The sequence below is a fragment of the Ovis canadensis genome, chromosome 24, assembly GCF_042477335.2.
Source record: "Ovis canadensis isolate MfBH-ARS-UI-01 breed Bighorn chromosome 24, ARS-UI_OviCan_v2, whole genome shotgun sequence".
Classification (NCBI taxonomy): domain Eukaryota; kingdom Metazoa; phylum Chordata; class Mammalia; order Artiodactyla; family Bovidae; genus Ovis; species Ovis canadensis.
In genome coordinates, this window is record NC_091268.1 from 19,023,827 (window position 1) to 19,045,936 (window position 22,110).

A 22,110-nucleotide genomic window follows, 5' to 3' on the forward strand; every position below is an offset into this window, starting at 1 on the left:
GGTTTAGTGCTTAGATATTCATGGCAACCCACTCCAGTATTCTTGCCTGGAGAATCCCAGGGACCGAGGAGCCTGGTGGGCTGCAGTCAGAGGGGTCAAACAGAGTTGGACACGACTGAAGCGACTTAGCACGCGTGCATGCATTCTGGGGATATATAGCCTCAGGTCTCCTGCAGGGGGTTGGGTAGAAACGAGATAACTCAGATCCATACAGTTTAAACTGTGGTCAGTGCCGAGGTAAAAAAGGTCCTTAGGGTTCGGATTTGAGGTGGAGGGAGGTGCTGACTTAGTCTGGGGGTCAGAGAAGGTGTTGTTTCCTGGGTGTGTGTGTATGTGAGTCACTCAGTCATGTCCGACTCCTTGTGACCCCATGGACTACAGCCCACCAAGCTCCTCTGTCCACCGGATTCTCTAGGCAAAAATACTGGAATGGGTTGCTGTTTCCTTCTCCAGGGGCTCTTCCTGACCCAGGGATCGAACCCTGGTCTCCTGCACTGCAGGTGGATCCTTCACCGTCTAAGCCACCAGGGAAGCCCACTCGTTTCCTGTGGCTGCTGTAATGAGGTACCTCAGACTGGGTGATTTAAAACAGCAGAATTTATGTTCACTGCTCCGGAGGCCAGAGATCCTAAATCGAGTGTCCACAGGGTTGGTTTTTTCTGAAGGGTCTGCAGAAGGCTCCTTCCTCGTCCCCCGGCTTCCGGCGGCTCTGGGCTTCCTTGCCTTATGGCTGCCTCACTCCAGCCTCTGCTCTGTCCTCACAGGGCCTGCCCCGCTCTGTGTCTGTGTCCACCTCGCCCTCTTTCTCTTAGAGACTGGTGTCTCTGGGTTTAGGACCCCCATCCTGTCTGACCTCCTCTGAACTTACTTACATCTGCACGTATCTCCATACAAGGTCAGGCACACACGTGCCAGGGGTTGGGGCTGGGACATGTCCTTGCCGGGCACAGAGCTCAACCTGCTGCAGAAGGAAGTGGTGTCAGAGCCGGGTGAGTCCCTGAGTGGGGTGGGGGCGCCCGGGCCGGTGGAGGGGCCGAGGCCACGTGTGTGGAGCCGGCCCCTTTCAGGCGGAGCTTCTGGGCCCCTAGATGTTCCTGGTGGGCCGTGCTGGGCCTCGTCGTCTACAGCCACGTCTCCTTTTTTCACCAGGAAACTACTTCGCATCGCACTTTTTCATGGGAGGTGAGAAATTCGACACCCCCCACCCTGAAGGTTACCTCTTTGGAGAGAACATGGACCTGAACTTCCTGGGCAATCGTCCGGTCCAGGTGGGTCTCAGGGGGGCTGGGCACGTGGGCGGTGTGGCGAGGCCACCAGCTGCCGCTGGGTATCAGGTCTCCCCCTCACGGGACAGAGGTGCTGTCGAGACGTGTGCGTGAGGCCCGGGGCCCCCCGGAGGCCACACGGCTGAGACTCATCCCAGGCCCCACGGGTGACTGTCTTTAAAGAGGAAAAAGAAGGTCCGTGTTCTGTAGAGTAGTGGGCGAGAAACAAGACCCGAGCAGAAACGCAGAAAGATGGCCAGCGCCGTTTCTGCAAGTCCCCCACGAGTCCCCGGAGAAGTGACTTCTCATGCTGTTGTCCCTTCCTTCTCCACCGTTGGGCACCTGCTGTGTGCGCAGGACTCTCCCAGGGGCTGGGGGCAGGGGACAGACCCTGCCCCGTTTAGCAGAAGAGGTGCAGACGATGAAGCAGGGAGCGCTCAGTGGATGGAGAGTAGAAAGCAAGAGGAGGAGGGCCGTAGAGGGTTGCTGAGCAGGGACCTGCCCTGGGGCTTGTGTCCTGAGGTGACGGTCCCCAGTACCAGGGAGGGGTCAGGCGGGGGCCCTCTCTCAGGAGCCGTGACTCGGCCCCTAAGGCTGCTGGGTTGTGGGCTGTTTTAGCCGTGGAGCCGCCTTTGGTTGACACAGAGTCTTGATTCTTTTAACTGATGGGGGTCGAGGGCCTGGGACCCGGAGCGCCGGCCCCCCACTCGCAGAGCCGGCGGGCCTCCATGTGCTGCTGAGCTGCCCACCCCCCACCACACACATCCCGCCGCGTCCATGACAGCAGGCAGGACCTGCCTCTGTGTCTCTGCAGCCTCAGCTCAGACCCAGGGCCTGGCTCGCAGGCCTCCTGCAGACCCGTTCCCGTGTGACTTTCATCTCGAGACCACTGTAGCGTCACCTGCGCTAATGCAAAAATGCTGGGTGCCCGTACCTGGCCTCCCAGTGACAGCATTTCCCAAGACTCAGTGTGCTGTCTCCAAGACTGACCTCACTCCCATGCCTTCCAGAGACTGCCAGCCTTAGAGCGTGTGTGTGTGTGTGTGTGTGTGTGAGCACGTGTCCCCGCCAGAATCTGTACTGACCATTGTCCTGGCCCCAGCCCTAACCTCTGCCCCGGGGACTCAGCGGAGGGTCCTTCCCGGAACTGGGGACCCAGACACCGTGGGGCGGTTCTGGTCCCAGCCGCGCCCCGTGCTGGCTGCATCCCCTGTGGATTCCTTGGATGCGGATGAGGGTGGCGCTGTCCTGCGGTCGGCGTGAGGGCCCGGGGGTGACCAGGCGGGGCTGTGGCCATCGCCTCGGTGAAGCCCTGTTTTCTGTCCTCTGCTGAGCCCTGGATTCCCCTGCAATTCTCTTTCCCTCCTAGTTCCCTTACGTCACGCCCGCACCCCACGAGCCTGTGAAGACGCTGAGGAGCCTGGTGAACATCCGCAAAGACTCCCTCCGGCTCGTGAGGTGGGTCCCCCCGCCCCGCCCCTGGGGTGCCCTATGCCTGGGAGATAGTGGTTCCTGGCCCGCCCGCCCACTTGCAGAAACAGGCCTGGAATCCAGAGCTGCCCCGGCTAACAGTGGGGCAGGGCCACCAGGTTCAGCCTGTGGCGCTGCAGCCTGTAACCCAGGGTCTCAGCCGGCCACTGTGCCCTGGGGCTGTGGGCCAGGTCTGGGCACAGTCTTGGTTGTCACAACTGGGGCTGGCGGGGGGCGGTCCTGCTGGCCCCCTGGCAGGCAGGAATCGGGGTTGCTGCTGAGCACCCCACAGCTCCCAGGACGCCCCCACCACCCTGGGTGATGCAGCCCAGATCTCGTGGGGCTGAGAAACCACCTCCAACCTGGGAGACCAGAGGCGCCTGGGCTGTCCCCAAACCACGAGGACTCATCAGCCTCCCTTTCTGGGGCAGGAGGCAAGGGAAGGGGGACCCTGTGACGTTGGGCCTCGTCCTCCAAACCCAGCATGGCCTCCACGTTCCCCAAAAGGTGGGGCGCAGCCAGGCCCCTGCCTCCGGGGCCCCCGGGGGAGGGGAGTCCTGTCCCCTGCAGGGTGGGGACACCCCGGAGGCGTGGCCGCTCACCTGCCCCGTCGCTCCGCGTCCCCCACAGGTACAAGGATGGCACCGACAGCCCCACTGAGGACGGCGAGAAGCCCCGCGTCCTCTACAGCCTGGAGTTCACCTTCGACGCCGACGCCCGGGTGGCCATCACCGTGTACTGCCAGGCAGTGGAGGAGTTCCTGAACGGGACTGCCGCGTGAGTCCCCCCGCGGCTCCGGGCCCAGGCGCTCTGCTTTGTCTGTGTCCTGTGCTTGAGCTGTTGGAGGTTTTATTTGAAATAAGGGTCCCGCTGGCCCTGAGAGTCCGAAGTCTGCAACTTAGGCAGGACCACGGCGCTGCCTCCATGCTGCAGGGCCGGGCCCCAGGCGGGGCCAGCGGACACATACCCACCCCCGTCCTGCTGGAGGAGTCCCCTCGGAGGCCAGATGTGGTCGGGGGTGGAGTGGTCAGCGCTGAGAGCCCAGCCTTTTGAGTCCCTGATCACATAACAGCAGCCTCTCCACCCCCGCCCCCACCCCAGGGCCAGTGTCAGAGCAGACGCGCCAAGATCCTTGAGAGTATCCTTTGTCCTGGAGATGGAGCGAGGGCCCGGGGACCGCGGGTGTGGGTGGGGCGGAGAGAGGCAGGTGAGGGTCGTGTGTGGGACCCCTGCAGAAGGGGAAGCCAGGGTTTTATTAGGATGGGAAGAGTGTGTGCTGCCTGACCCTGCTGTTCTTTCCTGGGAGTTTATCTGGGGGATGTTCTCGCACACATCGTCAAGATATTGGAATAGTAAGATGCTGGTGACCGCCCGGTGTCCACCAGCGGGGGTCTGATCCCTTCAGTCAGAGTAGAACTGTGGTGGAGCCCGCGCAGGGCCCTGAGAACGCGGCATCTGTGTCCGTGATGTCTGTGGGACAGTTTCGGGTGGAACTGTGGTGGAGCCTGCGCAGGGCCCTGAGAACGCGGCATCTGTGTCCGTGATGTCTGTGGGACAGTTTCGGGTAGAACTGTGGTGGAGCCCGCGCAGGGTCCTGAGAACGCGGCATCTGTGTCCGTGATGTCTGTGGGACAGTTTCGGGCACGTGAGCAGGGTGCAGGTGGAGTGCAGCCTGAGTGTTAAAAAACAGTTCTGCACCTACAGGTGTGATTATGCCTTGACTTCCCCCGTTGCAGATGGGGCAGAGAAGCAGGTGGCCGGGAGCAAGCATGAGGCAGGGGAAGGGGGTCACTGCATTTTTTGTCCCCCGTTCATTCAGAAAAGCGCACAAATCATGAAAGCTGCCTGCAGAGGTGCAGCCCAGCCTGCGAAGGCAGCGGGTGCTGGCAGGTGCGGGCTCAGGGCCCGGCAGCGCGTCTCACCGTCCTTTCTCATGTGGCCCCTTCAGGTACAGCCCCAAGAGCCCAGCCTTGCAGTCCGAGACCGTCCACTATAAGCGCGGTGTGAGCCAGCAGTTCTCGCTGCCCTCCTTCAAGATCGACTTCTCCGAGTGGAAGGACGACGAGGTAAGGAGCCTCCTGGCTGGGCCCCGCATTCCTGCCCTGGGAAGGGGCCCAGTGCAGTGGCCTGTTGCTCAGATTCTACAGTGGTCGGTAAGCATCAGCTGTGGCTGCTGACCGGGGTCTGGACCCCGCCAGGTGCCTGGACCGTGGAGCATGGTCGGTCCGGGCTTTGGGACTGGATGGTTGCGGCTGTGAGAGGCTGCATGCCAAGCTGGCCTTGAGTGCTCCCCGGGGCCGCCCCCTTTTCCTCTCTCGGGGCGTCGGGGAACCACATCCCTGGCCTGTCAGCATGTGGCCGGGAGGGTCCAGGGCGTGGACAGTCAGCCTGTCCAGCACTGCTATCCTGGGACCCTGCCCTCATCTCTCCTTATCTGATCTCCTCAGCTAACAAGTCCCTGGAATCGGCTCAGTTTTCCCTACATGTGGGTTCTGTCTGTTTACTTTGGTCGCGCTGTGCAGCCTGTGGAATCGGCTCAGTTTTCCCTACATGTGGTTCTGTTTGTTTGCTTGCTTTGGTCGCGCTGTGCAGTGTGTGAGATTTTGGTTCCCTGACCAGGGTTCAACCTGTGCCCCCTTCATCGGAAATGCAGAGTCGTAACCACTGGACTGCCAGGCAGGGCCCCTTGCACACATTTTGTACCGTGATAAAATACACACAGCACAGGCTTACGTCAGTGACAGACAGCTCACAGGGCATGACCGTCGGGCAGTTCTGGGACATTCTCAGCACCTGGAGGGAAGCCCTGCGCCCGCTCGCAGTCATGCCCATGCCCCCTTCTGTTACGTGTATTGTTTTTAAGTGGAACTTTCATCAGTCATCGCTGTAGCTGGGAAACGGCTCAGCTCTGCCATAAATAGAAGGTTCCAGAAGTTAGGCTATATGGGGAACAGAGCCATGCCGTCACGTCCTGGCGTGACGTCCTTGCCTGCTGAGGGACATTGTCAGCAGGCATTAGGGACGGGACAGATACTCTGGCACCAAACCCGGGCTTCTCCTTCGTGCCGGGGTTTCTCAGCCTCGGCGCTGTTGACACTTGGGTTCTGGTGGGGACACCGTTCCTGGCCCCCACTCGCCCAGCATCAGGAGCATCCCTTGCTGCAGTAGGGACACTGACGGAGCCTCCAGACGCGGCCGTGGGCCTGTGGTGTCCGAGACCTGGCCGTCCTCCCTTTTAAGCCATTTCCCCCCAGGGTTGCTTATTTAAAGATTATAACAATATTCACGTGTGCTAAGTCGCTTCAGTCGTGTCTGACTCTTTGCAACCCCATGGAGTGTAGCCCTCCAGGCTCCTCTGTCCATGGGATTCTCCAGACAAGAACACTGGAGTGGGTTGCCATGCTCTCCTCCAGGGGATCTCCCCAGCCCAGGGATCGAACCCGCATCTCTTTACGTCTCCTGCACTGGCAGGCAGGTTCTTTACCACCAGCGCCGCCTGGGAAGCTTGTGTACGGTTGGATGGAATTTACTGTTTTCAGACTTGTGTGGCCGTCGTCACTGCCTTACTGGCTCCAGAACATGATCGTTGCCCCCAAGAGAAACCCTCTGCCCGTTAGCAGTCCCGCCCCGCTCCTCCAGCCCCCGGCATCCACTCGTCCGCTTCCTGTCTCTTTGGATTTGTCTCTCCTGGACATTTCTCATGAACGTGACCGTTGGTGTCTGGCTTCTGTCACTCAGCGTCACGTCTTCAAGGCTTGTCCATGTTGTATCCACATTGTAGCATATGTCGGTTCTTCATCCCTTTGTGTGACCGCATAGCGTCCCGCTGGATGGATGCGACCTCGTTTTGTTTGTCCGTTCACTAGCTGGTGATGGATATGGGGGTGGCTTCCACCTTTTGGCTGCCATGAATGATGGTGCCGTGAATGTTTGCACGCAAGTCTTTAGATGTGTATTTTCATTTATCTTTGTTTTAGTTTGCTGTTTAAAGGCTTTTTTAGAGTGATTTTAGGTTCACAACAAAAGTAAGAGGAAGGTGTAGAGATTTCCTACGTGGCCGCCTGCCGCACGTGTGTGTTGTTTTCTTTTGTTCCTGGACCACAATGTGGTCTTTCCACGTCGATAACCTACAGGTCTCCTTGTGGCTGGTGGGGCTTCTTCAAAGTTTCCCCACCAGCTCCTTGTGGGCCTCTGGTGGTTTTAGTCACAGCTGCGTCTCCCCCTCCCCTCCCCGCTCTCCTTCCCACATTTCCCCGTGTCTGTCTGGCCTGGGGCTTGCAGACCCTTGTCTGGTGGCTCCTCTGTGACAGCAGAGTGTAGCGGGGCTCCCTCTGGTGTTCGTTGCTCTCCAGCTCCTAACCTGGCCCCCGTTTTCCCTAAGAAAGCCTTGCCCCCGCATTGAAAACCCACGTCCCCAGGGACTTCCCTGGTGGCCCAGTGGTTAAGACTCCGTGCTTTCACCGCAGGGGGGTGCGGGTCCATCCCTGGGTGGGGACTAAGATTCCACATGCCATTTGGCTCGACAAAAAGCATTTTAAGAAAAGAACCATCTCCCGCAGACCTTCTGGGTGGGCGCATGTCTCTGTCCTCTCCCTGCAGGCCTGGTTCTGGCTCTGGGGAGCAGGAGTTTCAGGGGAGGTGGTTCTTGCTCTCTGGGTGCCCACGCTCCCTGGGTCCCCTCAACCGGGTCCTGGTGTCTGGGGGGTGGCGGGGTCGAGGTGCCCAGTCGTCACCACCCCAGTCCGCTGGCTCAGCCCCGGACCAGCCAGTGTCGTCACCCCCGGGGTTTGCAGCGCCCCCCTGTTGGACAGATGTCCCATGCTAGGCGCTGCCGTGCGCTCTGGGCTCTGAGTGCTCACAGGAGCACCAGGGAGGCTGCAGGGGCTGTCAGAGCCGGGTTTCTGTCAGGGCTTCTTTGTTCACAAGCGGCAGAAGCCCCTCAGTCTGGCTTAAGAAAATCAGGAACCTACTGGCATCAATCATGAAAAGCTGGATGGCTGTGTGCCGGGTCCCATGTCATCCGGACGGGCGGGCCCCTGCTGAGCTGACTACGCTCTCAGCTGAAGCCTGGGACCAGGGGAGACGTGTGGTCCCAACCTGCGTCCCAGGGTGCTTGGGGACGTGCCATCCTCCAGCCGTGGCCCGCGTGCCCTCCCAGCTCATAGTCTTTGGGTCAGGACTGGGACCAGAGGCTGGCACTGCAGAGCCAGACCCGAACCTGGCCGTGCTATCTGCCCCGTCCCAGCACTGGCTCCCCCCGCTTCCCTGCAGCTGGGGACCCGCCAGGCACCACCCTGAGGCAGATGTGTTCACCAAGCGCCTCTGCCCCGCGGGCTCTGTGTGACGCCACGCGGGCTCTGTGTGATGCCCCACTGGCTCCGTGTGACACCCCACTGGTGCGCAGATACAGGGCTGCACCGGGTGGACACTTGGGTGGAGTGTGGTGGGCAGCGGGGATCGCAGGCAGGTTTAAGCTGGAGGGGAGGGACGGCGAGGGGAGCCCTTTCCGCAAGCCCAGACAGCCACACGGGCTCGTCCACTCTGCGTCCATCTCTGCTGGGCCAGGCGGGAGCTGTTCTTCCCAAGGTTAGATGCTGGGTCGCCACGGCACCCAGTGCCTGGAGGTGCACCGGGGTCAGGCAGAGGCTGGCCCACGCAACCCAGTGTCCGTGAGCAGGTGTGGGAGACGGTGCGGCCTGGCCGGGCCTCCCCGGGTGGCGGACACACTGTGACAACGCTGCCGTGTCAGGGGCGCCTGCCGCAGGGGGCTGGCGCGAGCACTTTTGTTTCTGGCACCGTCCAGGGTTGGGGGCCACGTGTGGGCAGTGTGGAGGTCCGGGGGCTGGGAGGGCGGGTGAGGACGTTCTGGAAAAGGTGGTACAGACGTCTCCAGTGGCCCCGAGTTACACGCAGAACACAGGCGTGCCCTTTTACTCCGTTCCCTGCAGAGAGGAACGGGCGCCTGTGCGTGCTCTGGCCCACCGCCTCGACGCCCCCACTCAGGGCACCCGCTCCGTCCAGCTCGCTCTGACCACTGTCCCCTCCTTCCCTCCTCAGTTGAACTTTGACCTGGACCGGGGTGTGTTTCCAGTGGTCATCCAGGCCGTGGTGGATGAGGGGGACGGTGAGTGGCATCTCCCCTCAACACCCCTTCCAGGCACAAGGACCTTCTTACCCCATCCGTCGGGGGCGGGGGGGTTCGGTCCAGAGAGAGTGCCCATGTGGCTCAGCAGGCTGAGGGTTCTAGGCCCCCTGTCGGCCGCGGGCGGTGCCGACCCCGCTCCCCCAGGGTGGATCCCAGGGCAGACAGGCCAGCGGTGCTGGCATCCACCCCGCGGGGGAGCTGCGAAGGCTGTCAGCCCCCGGACCACGCCAACCGCCACCTTCCGCTGCTGTGGGCCACGGGGTCCCCGGAGGGGTGGGCTCCACGTGCAGGCTGTGAGCTGGGGAAGCGCTGTCTGGAGAGAAGAAGCCCAGGGCTGGGGTCGGGGCGGCGGAGGCCGGCTCTGACCACCCTCCTCTCTCCCGGGCAGTCGTGGAAGTGACCGGCCACGCCCATGTGCTCTTGGCCGCCTTCGAAAAGGTAAGTCCCGTCCTGCTCCTTACTGCCCTGCTGACCTCTTATTTACCGTCATGTCCTGCACACAGTAGGCGCCCAGTGAATGCTGGCAGGGTGGCCGAGGGTCTGTTGTCTGCCTGGCGCGGCCCTAGATGTGAGGCTCATGCCCTCCTGGGGGCCCCGAGTTCGGGGTGCCCACATAGAATAAGACCATTTACATGGAAGGATTCACTTACTGGCATTACACGTGTTTGAGCTTAGGTGTTTGTCCCTTTCTTCCCACCCAGACCCGAGTCTAGGCCCTGGCTGTTCATGTATGTGTTCAGTGTGTAGTGGGGGAACTTACGGTCACTTTCACTGCCAACTCTGCACGAGGGAGTCTCAGGGTCTCAGGATGGTCCTCTTGCCGGCCGTGTTCCTGGGGGCCAGGCAGTTCCGTGTATCCATGCATGCAGCGAGCAAGGGCCTGGCAGTGTTGGGACAGGGTGCCTGCTCACTGAGAGCCCTGCTGGAAGTCGTGGGGCGTGGCCCCTGATTGCAGAGGCCACGGCCAAGCCCCGCCTCCTGTGGACATCGGCCAGCACCGGGCAGATTTCAGCATCAGCCTGTGGCCCGGGTGGCCGAGGAGCAGGACGCGATGACGACGCCGGGCTCAGACCTGCACGTCCCGCTGGACCCCGGCTCCCGCAGCCGTGTGTCCAGCCCTGAGAGCCTCCCGTGCGAGCCCGGCTCCTCCCTGCGATCCCGGCCTTTCCCGGTGCCCCCGGGGGTCAGTCAGCCGGCCTGAGGCCCCTCTGGTGGGGGGCAGGGACAGCCCTCTCCCTCTCTGGGCCCCTTGGCTGTACTCAGGCTGGCCTGGTCGGAGGGAACGGTGACTGTTTAGCCATCTGTCTGCTCTGGCCGGAGATGGGCTGTCGCTGGCAGACATTCCGTTCTGGGCTTTGCGTTTAGAGCCCTGTGAGAAACGGCCTTATTTTTGGGGTGCAGTATACTAGAAACTTCGCTCAGAACCTACCAGGCTTTCAAAAAAGGCCAGGTGCTGATCTCGGTGGACTCAGAAAGGGTGTTTGGGGAGCAGGAGCTCAGATCAGGTTCTGTGATTGATTAACTGTGGGCTCAGAGCAGTGTGGCTCCCCAGATCCCTCCCGACCCGCTTGTCCTCACGGTTCTGAGCTTTGGGCTTCCCTGCAGAAGCAGGCGTGTGACGCCCTCGTGCTGTCTTCGTGATCAGACCAGGCTCTCTGAGGCCTGGAGCCACCTGTCTCAGTTCCTGCAGCCCAAGTGCTGCTTCCCGCCCTAGGGAGGCGCCATCGTCGGGACTCAGCTGATGGTGAACTTGAGCCTCCTCGAGAGCTAACTACCCAGGGAGAGTTGGGTTTTGTAGATCAGGGTGGAACCCAGGCGGCAGTATATTTAGAAGATTCTCCGGGTAGTTTCGAAGCCAGGTCAGAGGGCTGATTTGAGAATCCCTGGCCTGACTCTCAAGTCTTTGTGGGGTCCTTCTTTTTTTGAGCCGGGGATGTGGGTTGACCAAGGGTGGGCCTGAGCACGGCCGGGTTAACGTCTGGGTCTTTCCCCCCCGCAGCACATGGACGGCAGCTTCTCCGTGAAGCCTTTAAAGCAGAAGCAAATCGTAAGTCTGTCAGAGGGAACACCGGGAGCCCTTTAGATCTGAGACTCGTGCACACACGTGACCCTGTGGTCTCTGTGGGTTATTCTGCGAGGCCGCCATGGCTGCTGCGGAACTAGCTGGCGACACCGCTGCAGTGGGCCCTGGGCTCCAGAAGTCAGCGTCAGAGTCACTGGGTGTGTCTGCGTGTACTGCGTACCCACTACGCATCTGCGTTGGCCACTGTAGTCCTGAGTCTTGTGTAAACGTTGGCTGAACGTGTGAATGGACAGAAGGAGAGAAGGGAGGGAGGGAGGGGAGGAAGGAAGAAATCAGGAAAGAAACACTGCAGTTTTCCTCCTTCCTCCTTCCAATTTGCTGAAATGACCTGCGTGTTGAATAAAGACTTGAATCAACTTGATCCGTATTTAAGGCAAAGATGGAATCTCTTGGAACCCATGGGAGCTATAGACCAGTACGGCCTTTCTTTGGAGTCAGTAACTCCATGTTCCAGCCCCTGGAAGAATCACCCCTGGTGGCCTCCCGCTTCAGAGCGTTCTGTGAGGATTTAGAGGCCAGGGCCCCCTGAGCCGAGCCTAGAGGCTAGTCTAACCGTGGCCCCAGTGGGGTCTTTCTCCAGAGCCCTGATGATCAGGTTGCCCTTGTATGCCGCTGCTCAGGCGTGTCAGCCACGGCCCGGGGCTGGCGGTGGCCAGTTTTTTAAGAGAGGGCTCGAGAGAACCCTGGCAGGGCCAACGCCTGGAGGTGGCTGGAGGGCAGGAGACCCCAGTGGTGGTCCAGGCATGGGTTTCGGGAGAGCTGACTGGCACACCATGGCTCTCAGGAGGGTCTTTGTGGTCTGTGTGGTGGGAAATGCAGCAACTCAGGCCACCCTGAAACGTAGTCTGCTTGAGGCCTGACTCTGGTCAGTCTTGGGCGGGAGGGGTGACAGGAGGGTCCAGAGTCGTTTTCCTGTGGGGTTGGGCCTGATAAGGTGAGCAGAAAGTGTGGTCACCAGGCCCAGTAGAGCTTGGCTCCACGCCATCCGGGCTGGGCAGGGCCTGGCCGAACCCAGTGTCCATGCTTCCTGTGGGCACCTTACCCTGCCCGTCTCCAGCAGTATCTGTTCCCTGCGGGGGACGGGGGTTGGACAGAGCGGACGCCCACGCCTGCCCCCAGGACCTGAGCCCGGCCCCTGGGAGTGGGTGTCGGGCTGGGGGTTGCAGAGGAGCTCTTGGGCGGGGGGAGGTGAGTGCCCAGAGACCGCTGTGCCCTGCAGGTGGACCGGGTTAGCTACCTGCTGCAGGAGATCTATGGCATTGAGAACAAGAACAACCAGGAGACCAAGGTGCGTGCTCGCGGCCCCACGGGCAGGCCAGGCCAGCGTGCCCCCCGCGCTCCGCTGGCTGCTCGGAGGTGGTGACCTGCCTGGGCCCCCATCCTGGCCAGGGCCCTGCCGTGCCTTCCCCTGGAGGCCCCAGGACCCCGGCTCCATCGCTTTTCCTTCATTCTTGAGTTATCAGAGTCTGTGGGACGTTTTGTCCTTTTTCCAGCACATGCGCTGCCTCCTCCCATCACTGGGCTCCGGCTGTCGGGGCAGCCTGGGACGCCGGGCCGGCTCCTGCCCCCAGACCTTGCCCAGGTGGCCCTGGCCTTTCCCCCCTCACAGCAGCGGCTCAGCTCGGGGTGTGACATCCGTGAGGGGAGCCTGGCGGCCCATAGAGCCTGGGTGTGGGGGCACAGACCCCCTCAATTGTGGGCAACAGGAGACCTGAGTCCTCTCTATTTGGGGGGTAGATGGGGGGACGCCCTGCTCCTCGGTGACCTTCCTCTGCCCCCGGGGGCTTCCCTTGGCCCCCGCAGCCCCCCGAGGGGAAGGTCCCCAGCGTCTGACCTCTGGCCTCGGGAGCCACTGACCCTGGGCGCCTCGTGTCCCCGCAGCCCTCGGATGAGGAGAACAGCGACAACAGTAGCGAGTGCGTGGTGTGCCTGTCTGACCTCCGGGACACGCTGATCCTGCCCTGCCGCCACCTCTGCCTCTGCAACTCCTGTGCGGACACGCTGCGCTACCAGGCCAGCAACTGCCCCATCTGCCGGCTGCGTGAGTGGGGCAGGCGGGGGCGGCACAGGCAGGGCCCCCGCAGTCACGGCCAGCACCGCTGGGGAGGTCGGACCCGGTCCAGGAGGGACTGGCGGCCGGTGTGTGCAGGGAGCTGCCGAGACGCGATCAGCGACTCAGAGCTTCTCAAGGAGTACATGGGACAGACTCAGCAGTTCAGTTCAGTTCAGTTGCTCAGTCGTGTCCGACTCTGCGACCCCACGGACCGAAGCACGCCAGGCCTCCATCACCAACTCCTGGAGCTTATTCAAACTCATGTCCATCGAGTTGGTGATGGCATCCAACCATCTCATCCTCTGCCATCCCCTTCTTCCACCTTCAATCTTTGCCAGCTGCTGCTGCTGCTAAGTCTTTCCCAGCATCAGGGTCTTTTCAAATGAGTCTGATAAGACACAACAATAAAGTGGAAAATGTGCTGGGTGTAAATGATCACGGAGTTAAATTTGGTTTCCTGGAGCATCTGGAAAAGGTTGTCACATCAGGCCGAATTTTGAGTAAAACATCCATCCTCCAGCAGAGAAGGAGCGTCCTCAGGGCGTGGGTCCTGCTGGTGTCTCGGGTCCTGGCCGGGTCCCAGTGGGTGCTGGGTGTGGGCAGTGAGGGCGCCCTCGTGTGGCCGCGGCGGGACATTCTCTCTGAATAAACAAAGGATGGCCCCTTTTTTCAGTCATAGGTGGCTGTCAGGTGTATTGTTGCTTTCGGAAGCAGTGCATGGGTAGGTTTGAAATTCGGGTCGTGAAAACATGTTTTTATTGTTGTGTTTAGTTCTTTGGTCAGTGACTGTCCGCTATAAAGCTCTTTTGTTGGATAGTTTATAGCTACGTTAAAATCATGCTTCAGAGCAGTTAATCGATATTCATGGCCTTGGGAAACCCTGGGAGAGAAAAAGAAAGTGTGATTTACAAATAGCAAAGCTCAGGGAGTTCCCTGGTGTCCTAGTGGTTAGAGCTCCAGGCTTTCACTGCTGGGACCCAGGTTTAATCCCTGGTGGGGACTGAGATCCCACAGACTGGTGGGTGCCCTGAAGCCTGGTATAAAAAAAAAAAAAAAGTCCAGTGTTTTATTTTTTAATGCAAATTGGTCTTTGTAACTAGGTGCTCTTTGCCCTATGAAATCGTTTAGCATATTAAAAAACCTAACTTACATTCAGTAAGGATTAATAACATGCCGTTTTACTTTGTTTCCCAACTGGATTTACTTTTGTTTTTAGTGAATTACATTCCAGCTTAAAGGCGTTCAGTTGTTTGTATATACAGTCAGAGGAGACCAGGGCAGGGCATTTTGAAGGCTTTTGTTGTGATTAAATCATTTGTTTCATTTTCAATAACAAGTACTATTTCATGACTACTGTACTTTTCACAAAACAAATTCTTCATCCACCTGAAAACTAAAATATAATGGTGGTTATGTTTCATCAGCTGTATTGGACTGACTGAAATTCCTCGTGTCTGAGAATCATGGTCTTTAGGGATTCATTCTTATATTCAATTCCAAGAAGGTGGTATGTTTCCCTGGAGCCTCTGGCTTCCTACAGGGAGGAATCTACTTATATTCTTTCCCTTCTTTTTTTTTTCTCCTTTAACCTTGACCCGGGCCTCTCCCGGGATCACTGCAGGGTGGGTGGTCGTCAGGGTCCCCAAAGCTCAGCAGGGTCTCAGAGTGCTGCCCCCACGTGATCTGAACCCCTCCCTCCCCCGCAGCGTTCCGAGCTCTTCTGCAGATCCGGGCGGTGCGCAAGAAGCCGGGGGCCCTGTCCCCCATCTCCTTCAGCCCTGTTTTGGCCCAGAGCATGGACCATGACGAGCATTCTGTGAGTGCATCTTCCTTTCTGTGCTGGAGCTGGAGAGGGCGGGGGTGGGGGCCTGTGAGAAGCCCCGCCCTCACGTTCGGGCAGAGAGGGCTCCTGGTGGGGCTGGTGGGGCAGCAGCAGGCTGCCCAGGCTCTGCCCTTAGGGCCGTGCCCTGCCAGCTTTTGGGGCCCCTGGCTCACCTGCCTGGTCCCAGGGGGCAGCGGTGAGGCTGAGTTCGGGGGGTCGACCCCGGCCCCGTGAGTGCCGGCTGCCCCGAGGACGTTGCTTCTACCAATAGCAAGGTTCTGAGACGCAGGTGACCTTTGGCTGAGTCTGAGTCGTGGTGTCAGTCACCTCTGCTCCACCACACCAGACAGCCAGGGGCATTGTGTGCTCTCAGGAAGGGAGTTCTCCTCCGAAGGGCGGCAGTGGCGCATCCTCACCTGCTCCCTGCCCTCCCAGCCCCTGCCCAGGCACACAGGAGGGCACCCGCAGCCGTCCGCCGCACCTGCTCCCGAGAAACCGTGGGTCAGACCTTGCTGCAGCGGACGGGGGGAGTTAGACCAGGCTTCAGGGACCTCGAGAGACGGGGAGGGAGACAGACACAGAAACACAGAGACATGGGCAGATGGGGATGAAGGTTGACAGGGCGGTGCTGAGAGAAGGGCAGGTGGAGAAGCAGAGGGAAGTGTGGAGAGACACACAGACGGGGCAGGGGTTCGGGGGTCGCCGAGGTGGGCAGAGAGACAAAAGATGGAGGAGGGACGTGGGGCAGGCCCGGCTTCCGGGTCCCCACTGGCTTTGAGCGTTGTCAGCTTCTGAGCCTGTTTTCTTGGCTCTCGACTGAGTTGTTTGGATCCCGTGATTCTCAGAGGCCCTGCCAGCACTCTGAAAGGGAGACAAGCCAACACTGCCCGGCCTGGCATCCCCACAGACGGTGCCTGCCCTGGGCCAGCAGGTGTGACGAGTTCTGCCCCAGTGTTTGAGAACTGGGCCGCTGTTTAAGTCTTTCAGTATCTTAAGGTGCTGTGTGCCCCTGGATCAGGGGCAAGGATGCCCATCTCCCCACTGTCCCGGGCCAGCCACACTGCTTATCCTGCTAGGCCTGTAGGCACCAGGGCTTCCAGCTCTGAAACCAGGCCCTCGGCCGTTTAACGGTAGACTTTATTTCAGAGCAGTGAGCACCTTCTCCAGCACCACCCATGTTGCTGGTGGGGAGAACGGTGCTGAGGTTCCCACCCCGAGGCAGGAGGCTGGCTGCTCCATGGAGGGTGCGCTCAGGCAGTGGGTTCTTACTGCCGCTGCTCCCGATTTCTGCCCTGGTGTCCGAGGGTCAGGTGGGACCCTCCCGTGTTTGTCCCTCTCACTGTGGAAGGGCTGAAGCACCTCCCACAGTGCAGGGCAGCCCAGGGCATGGATGGTTAACGTTGCACGCTCCCGAGGGCTAGCGCAGCCCTCTCTGGAGGTTATGATCCCAAGTAAGGGGCCCTCATTCTCTACCACGTTCCCTGCGCGAGCAGTTTCCACGAAGTACCAGAGCCCACATGAGCCATTTTCTGCAGTGAATCTTAAGATCAGCACTGAGTGGGAGCGATCGGAGGCTTTAACTCCATCTTTAGGAGTCAGGCTTGGCAATGAGTCGACCAGGCCGTGTTGGGGCCTCCAGCTCCCTTCTCTGTGCCCAGCTGGGCCCCCTCGTGGGGCGTGCTTGGCCGCTGTCTTGCCTGCCCCAGCCAGGACCTGCTGCTTGGCAGGGGGTGGGGGTTGGCCCAAACCAGGAGTGGCCGCTGGGGACAGGCACTGGCTCCTCCAGTGCCAAGAGGACGCACAGGCCCAGCCTACCCAGGCCCCGAGGTAGAACCTGTGCTCAGGCAGGTCCCCGCGGGCGGCTCAGAGGCTGGTAGAGTTTGCAAAGCGCTGGCTCCCGGCCTGCCCGGAGGCCAGAAGGCCAGGGAGACCCCGTCCAGCCCACTCGGCGCCGCACGGGGGGTGGCAGCGGTAAAACCTATGATTTTTATCTTGACAGTGTCCCTTTAAAAAATCAAAGTCGCACCCCGCCTCCCTGGCCAGCAAGAAACCTAAAGGGGAAACAGTAAGTGTGTCTGGCCCCGTGGCTTCGTCTCTGCCCCGTGCCCCGATGACTGCAGTGACGGAACGGGCACGCACTTTCACCCCAGGCCAGTGTGTCCAGTTCCTTTAACCTGTCAGACCCACTATCCCCAGTCCCGGCGTGCCCGCCCAGGAAGGGAGTTTTGTGGAACAAGCAGAACACAAGGTCTGTCGGCACGAAGCCCCGGCACCCCTCTCGCCAGCTCTGCTTTCTCCCGAGTGCCCTGTTTCCCTTTTTTTTCTTGCTGGCAGTGGAATGACGTCGGAGGTGGAACTAAGGCTGCCGCTCTTGTTGCGAATGTCCCTCACGCTTGCTCGCCCTGCACCCCTGCCCTGCGGGCCAACACTCGTATTTCTCTCATTTTCCCTGCATCTCGGGGTGGGGGCAGGCAGGGGGCAGGTAGTGAGTAGCTGCCGGGCCGGGCCTCTGCCTGGACCCCCCCCCCGCCCCTTGGTAAAAGGCAGAGAGTCAGGGTCCCCGAAGGTCAGCTTAGACACAGAGATTTCCTTTTCTCCTCCCTGTTCCGAGGGGCGAGGGAGATTAGAGTAATAACTTGAACCTGCAGGCAGCCTGGGAGCAGACGCAGGCACCATGGTCCCAGGTGGCCCAGAGGTGGCCGCTGAGGACAGGAAGCCCCAGCCGGCTCCTCTGCCCGCCCTGCCCCCAGGTTCACCCTGTCACCTCTTGTAGGTCAGCGGGGCAGGCAGGGCCTCTGAGGAGAGCACACTGCCCTTCACCTCGCTCACAAGCTGATGGCAGGTGGCCGTCCCACCTGCAGCCCTGGCAGCCCAACTAACAGCCCCGGCGCCTGGCCTCCCGCTCCCTTCGCCTTTAGCCCTGAACTTAGCCCGTTGGTTGGATCCTCCCAGCGTGGGCAGTACCAGTCTTGGGCCCATTAGACTCCCGGGAGCCCGTGTTGGCCCAGCAGTGCTTGCGCAGCCCCGTAAGGTCTCTGGGCCCGACCCGTGTCGAGCGGGTCCTCTTGGCCTGGACCGCGCCCTCCCAGCGGCTTCTCCCACGGCTTTGCTGCCCTCCTGCTCCGGCCCTTCCTCTTACTAACTGCGCCCCCCACGCTCTGCGCCCACCAGGCAGGAGCAGAAAGCCAGGCAGGGGCTGGCCGAGGCCGGAGCGGGTGGCCTTCTGGACGCCTTCTCTGCCTCCATGCTGGGCACCACACGGACACTTGGATGTCCAGGGCCACGGCTGATGGCCGAGGCCTCCCTGGGCAGGGGTGCCCCCCGAGGGTGGGGGACAAGACCCTGGAAGGTGGAGTGGTCGGGGGACGGTCAGAGAGCAGGCTCTGGGGAGCAGACCGTCTCGGGGGCACCGTGGGCAGTGGGCGGGCGCCTGGCCGGCTGGTCCCTCACCCCCACTCCCTCCACAGAGCGCCGACGGCATCCCGCCCGGCTACGAGCCCATCTCCTTGCTCGAGGCGCTCAATGGCCTTCGGGCGGTGCCCCCAGCCATCCCCCCAGCCGCTCCCACGGCTCCCCTCTACGAGGAGATCACCTACTCGGGCGTCTCAGACGGCCTGTCGCAGGCCAGCTGTCCACTTGCTGGGATCGATCGGATGGTGGAAAGCAGCCTGCAGAAGGGCAAGCCCCGGAGCAAGTCCCCTGACAGGTGAGCCGGGCACCGGCAGCCCCCTGCGGCGGCATGCGGCCCTGCCAGCTGCACCGCCCCCACCCCGCCTGCCCCACTGCGAGCCGGGGGCCACGTGCCCGGGGCCTGGCCGCGGGTCAGTCATGGGTCCTCCGGGCCGCCCGTGGAGGTGCTGGTGACCCGCCCTGCTGGGCTCAGTTTTTCTCAGACGCTCACGGGTTTTCTAGAAGAGTATGAAGGAGGCACAGGTTCTGTAGAACTCCCACAGCCCCAGCGCCTTCTGTGTGTCACAGAGCGGCTCCAAAGACTGGGGAGGCCACGGGCTTGTCCTTTGGCCGAGGCTCCCTTCCCCTCTGTGCGGGCCACGCACTCCCCAGCCTGGCGCACCCGTGCTGGCCCCCCGGCTGTTGGGGCCCCTGGGGCTGGCTTGGTTGAGCTCACCTGCCTGTCCTCTGCCCCCTCTGTCCCCAGCACCCTCCGGTCCCCGTCGTCCCCCATCCACGAGGAGGACGACTCGGAGGCTCTGCCCGCGCCGGGCGGGGCGGGGCTGGCGCTGAGCAGCTCCCCCGAGGTGAGGCCCCTGCCTTGTCCCCTCTGCCTGCCTGTTGGCCTCCCAGCCCCCACTGCTAGGGGCTGAAGGCCGTGGGGCCCCCCGTGTCCGGGGCCTGGCTGTCAGCACCAGGGTCTAAGCATGTGTCTTGTGTCTTAGAGCTTCATGACTGAGACGGTGGATGAGACTTCGTCGCTGAAGCAAGGTGAGCGCACCCTGGCCTGAGCCCCGCCGTGCTCCGCCCCTGCTCCTCTGAGGGTTCTCCGAGCCTTGCTGGCTGACCACACACCGCAGTTCCTGCACGGAGGATAGCCCTCGGCCACCCGGTTTCCCTCCCTGCCCGTCCTTTAGTGGCAACAGCCGTTTTTTCTCTTCCCACCTGGACGGTTCTGCTGTGGTTGGTGCCTTGTGCTCTTGGCCTGGGGCTCTGCCTGTCCCACCACAGCAGGGTCCCACCGGGGCCTCTGGGACTCGGGCCTGGTGTGGCCGATGGCCGGGGGCGTGCACAGCTCAGCCAGTCCCTCCCCTGTGTGTCGCCCATGCGGGGATCCTGGTGCCCTTCCTGAGAAGAGGGTTTCGTTAGCACTCAGTGGCCCCTGGGGTCTAGTCCCAGCCGCCGCTGCCAGGCACTGGCTCTGGGTGGGGCAGGGACCTGCCAAGCCACCACAGGGCCTCCAGGGAGGTGATGCGACTTGGAGACGCCATCCCTCTGCTGTCCCAGTGGTTCCTCCCCGCATCAGACAAGGAGACAGAGACTCACCAGGCTTGGTGTCGGGGGAGGCCCGGGTGTGGTCAAGGTCCCCAGAGCACCCTGCCATCTCTGGCGGCGTGAGCCCTCCCAGCTGCGTGGCCCCTGGCCCCGAGGGTCACGGGGTGACCGTGGCCTGCAGGCCCTTGGGAGTGGTGCCAGGAAGGGGGTGTCCCCCTGGGAGCCCAGTGCTGTTGCTTCCTGCTCACCGTGCAGGCAGGCCCGTCTGCCCCTCAGGCCTCAGCTTCACCCCCCAGTGGCGGCAGCTCCTTCCTGCCTGCAGAGTGCTCCAGGACCGGGGGCCTCCAGGGCCCTGTCATGGGATCCGGGGCCCTCTGAGGGCCCCAGAAGTGCAGGGCAGGTCCCAGCTGAGGTCTGACATGTAAGGAGGAGGATCCACCCCCGACATGAATGCCCCGCTGTGGGCCTGGAGCTGTGTGCCCACCTGCCCGTTTCGGAAGATAGCAGACATTCTTTTCAATGTGGGCATGGAATGTTTTTCTAATAAAAACAAAACAGAGCCCCATACCCCCCCAGAGGGGTCGGGGGGCAGGAGAAAAGGAAAAAGGAAGAAAGCATAATGGACCGTCTGCCTCGGTCCCGGGAGAACGGGGGAGTCAGGGTGGGGTCTGGGCTCGGGGGCATGGCCGGACCACCTCCTGCCTGCAGGCCCCCCACCTGCCCTGTCCCCTGCAGGGAGCCGCGTGCCGTCCATCGAGAATGTCCTGCAGGACGGCAGCCCCGAGCCCTGTGGCCGCAGCCAGCCCAGTGCACCTGCCGACGTCTACCTGCCAGGTAAGGGCGCTACACCTGAGGTTCTGGAGTCGAGACGAGCAGCCTCGTTGCCCTCAGAGCCTGGTTCCTTCCTAGTGGCGGGAAAGGCCCTCCTGTCTGCCCCCGCCTGCCCCGGGAGCCACACTGCCTTGAGCTATGGCCGGGCACTGGGGGGCTGAGACGGGCTTCAGTGTGGAAGGGCCTCTTGTCCCTGGGCTTCTGGCCGAGCAGCAGAGCCTGTGCAAACAGAGGGAGCTTGGAGGTCGGGGTGCTGGTATGAAGAGGCAGACAGCAGGTCGCTCACCGACACACACAGGCCCCCCCGCCAGAGGAACCCACGGGCGAAGCTCTGTTAGAGCGACTCAGGACTCCAGAGGACCTGGTGTTTCCTGAGGGTGAAAACCTGGTCGGGTGGGGTGGGGAGGAGGGGTCAGGAGAGACTCCGCTTCCCGGAGCCTCGAACGGATCCTGATCCTGCCGATCCTGCCGACGGCCTCTCACCCTGGCCCCTGGGTGCTGCTGGGGGGCACCCCGAGCACACTCAGCCCGTGCAGGACCGCCCCCTACTTCTCACCCCTCGAGTGGCCCACAGAGCGTCCAGGCGTTTGCAGGGCTGGCCCAGCCCATCAGTGGGCACGGGACCTCTGGCGGTCAGGACCCCCAGCGTGTCTCAGACCTCCTGCGGATCTTGGCCAGCTGCGGGGTGGGGAGAGCGGCAGAGGCCACTGACTGGCCCTGGTGCGTGACCAGACAGCGGGGTGGGCTTGGTTCTTGACGCTAGCGCAGAACGGGGGCCACGCTGGGCTGTCCTCTACCCGCTTCCCTCTAGCTTGGCTGCCTGCTCCTGGGAGCAGGCTGGGGCCCTCAGGGATCCACCGCTTTTGTGACCGCCCAACCCCATGCCGCCGCCTCTTTCCCCCGAGCTTCCTCCTTCAGCAGAGACCCTGAGCATCTCCCGCGGCACTGTGTGGCTTTAAGAACGTGAGCCCCCACACGTGGGGGGTACCTTCTTTTCAGCAACTGCAGGTGTCCTCTGGGTGGAGGAAGCGTGGTTTAGTGGATCTTAGTGTAACCTGCCAGATAGGATAAAGTCGGGGTGGGCAAATCCGTAAAACGGAGAGGCCTGTGATGCCCAGCGCCCCATCAGCCCCGCGGGCTGGAGGCCCTTGCTGGGCCCCGCTGCGCCCAGCCCCTCATCCCTGCCGGCTGCCCGGGTCCTTCCCCGGCCTGGCGTCCTCTGCCTTAGCACCAGGCCCGGGCGCGCTCTCGGAAACGCGCTCGGCACGTCTCGTGAGTCAACCTGTCCGCGTGCGCATGGCGTTTGTTCCTATCATACCCCGCCCCTGCGCCTGCACCTCAGTCCCCCGTGCCGGCGCCTCTGCCTGGAGTGTGCGGCCCCTCTGAGCACCCTGCTAACCGAGCTTCCGTCTTTCTCCTCCTCTGGCAGCCCTGGGGCCCGGCTCCTGCTCCGCTGGTTTAGAGGAGTAAGCCGGTACGTGACGCCTTCGCACGAGG

At 61.9% G+C, this 22,110-nt stretch overlaps 1 protein-coding gene across 4 annotated transcripts in view; it reads left to right on the top strand.

Annotated features, from left to right (window-relative positions):
- The window catches only part of MGRN1 (mahogunin ring finger 1), a 37,140-nt gene that overhangs the window by 12,289 nt on the left and 2,741 nt on the right, over window positions 1-22,110 (top strand). The window contains exons 2-17 of one of the 4 annotated variants that reach the window (XM_069570107.1): window positions 1,150-1,268; window positions 2,635-2,723; window positions 3,366-3,512; window positions 4,684-4,801; window positions 8,793-8,859; window positions 9,269-9,318; window positions 10,880-10,927; window positions 12,183-12,251; window positions 12,845-13,004; window positions 14,723-14,832; window positions 16,838-16,903; window positions 18,306-18,544; window positions 18,995-19,094; window positions 19,233-19,278; window positions 20,518-20,616; window positions 22,043-22,087. In XM_069570107.1, the coding sequence (XP_069426208.1) occupies window positions 1,150-1,268; window positions 2,635-2,723; window positions 3,366-3,512; window positions 4,684-4,801; window positions 8,793-8,859; window positions 9,269-9,318; window positions 10,880-10,927; window positions 12,183-12,251; window positions 12,845-13,004; window positions 14,723-14,832; window positions 16,838-16,903; window positions 18,306-18,544; window positions 18,995-19,094; window positions 19,233-19,278; window positions 20,518-20,616; window positions 22,043-22,083 (1,568 nt within the window). In that variant the 3' untranslated portion in view covers window positions 22,084-22,087. The remainder of the gene's footprint in view (window positions 1-1,149; window positions 1,269-2,634; window positions 2,724-3,365; window positions 3,513-4,683; window positions 4,802-8,792; window positions 8,860-9,268; window positions 9,319-10,879; window positions 10,928-12,182; window positions 12,252-12,844; window positions 13,005-14,722; window positions 14,833-16,837; window positions 16,904-18,305; window positions 18,545-18,994; window positions 19,095-19,232; window positions 19,279-20,517; window positions 20,617-22,042; window positions 22,088-22,110) is intronic. The other 3 variants (XM_069570105.1, XM_069570108.1, XM_069570106.1) reach the window with 3 other exon arrangements.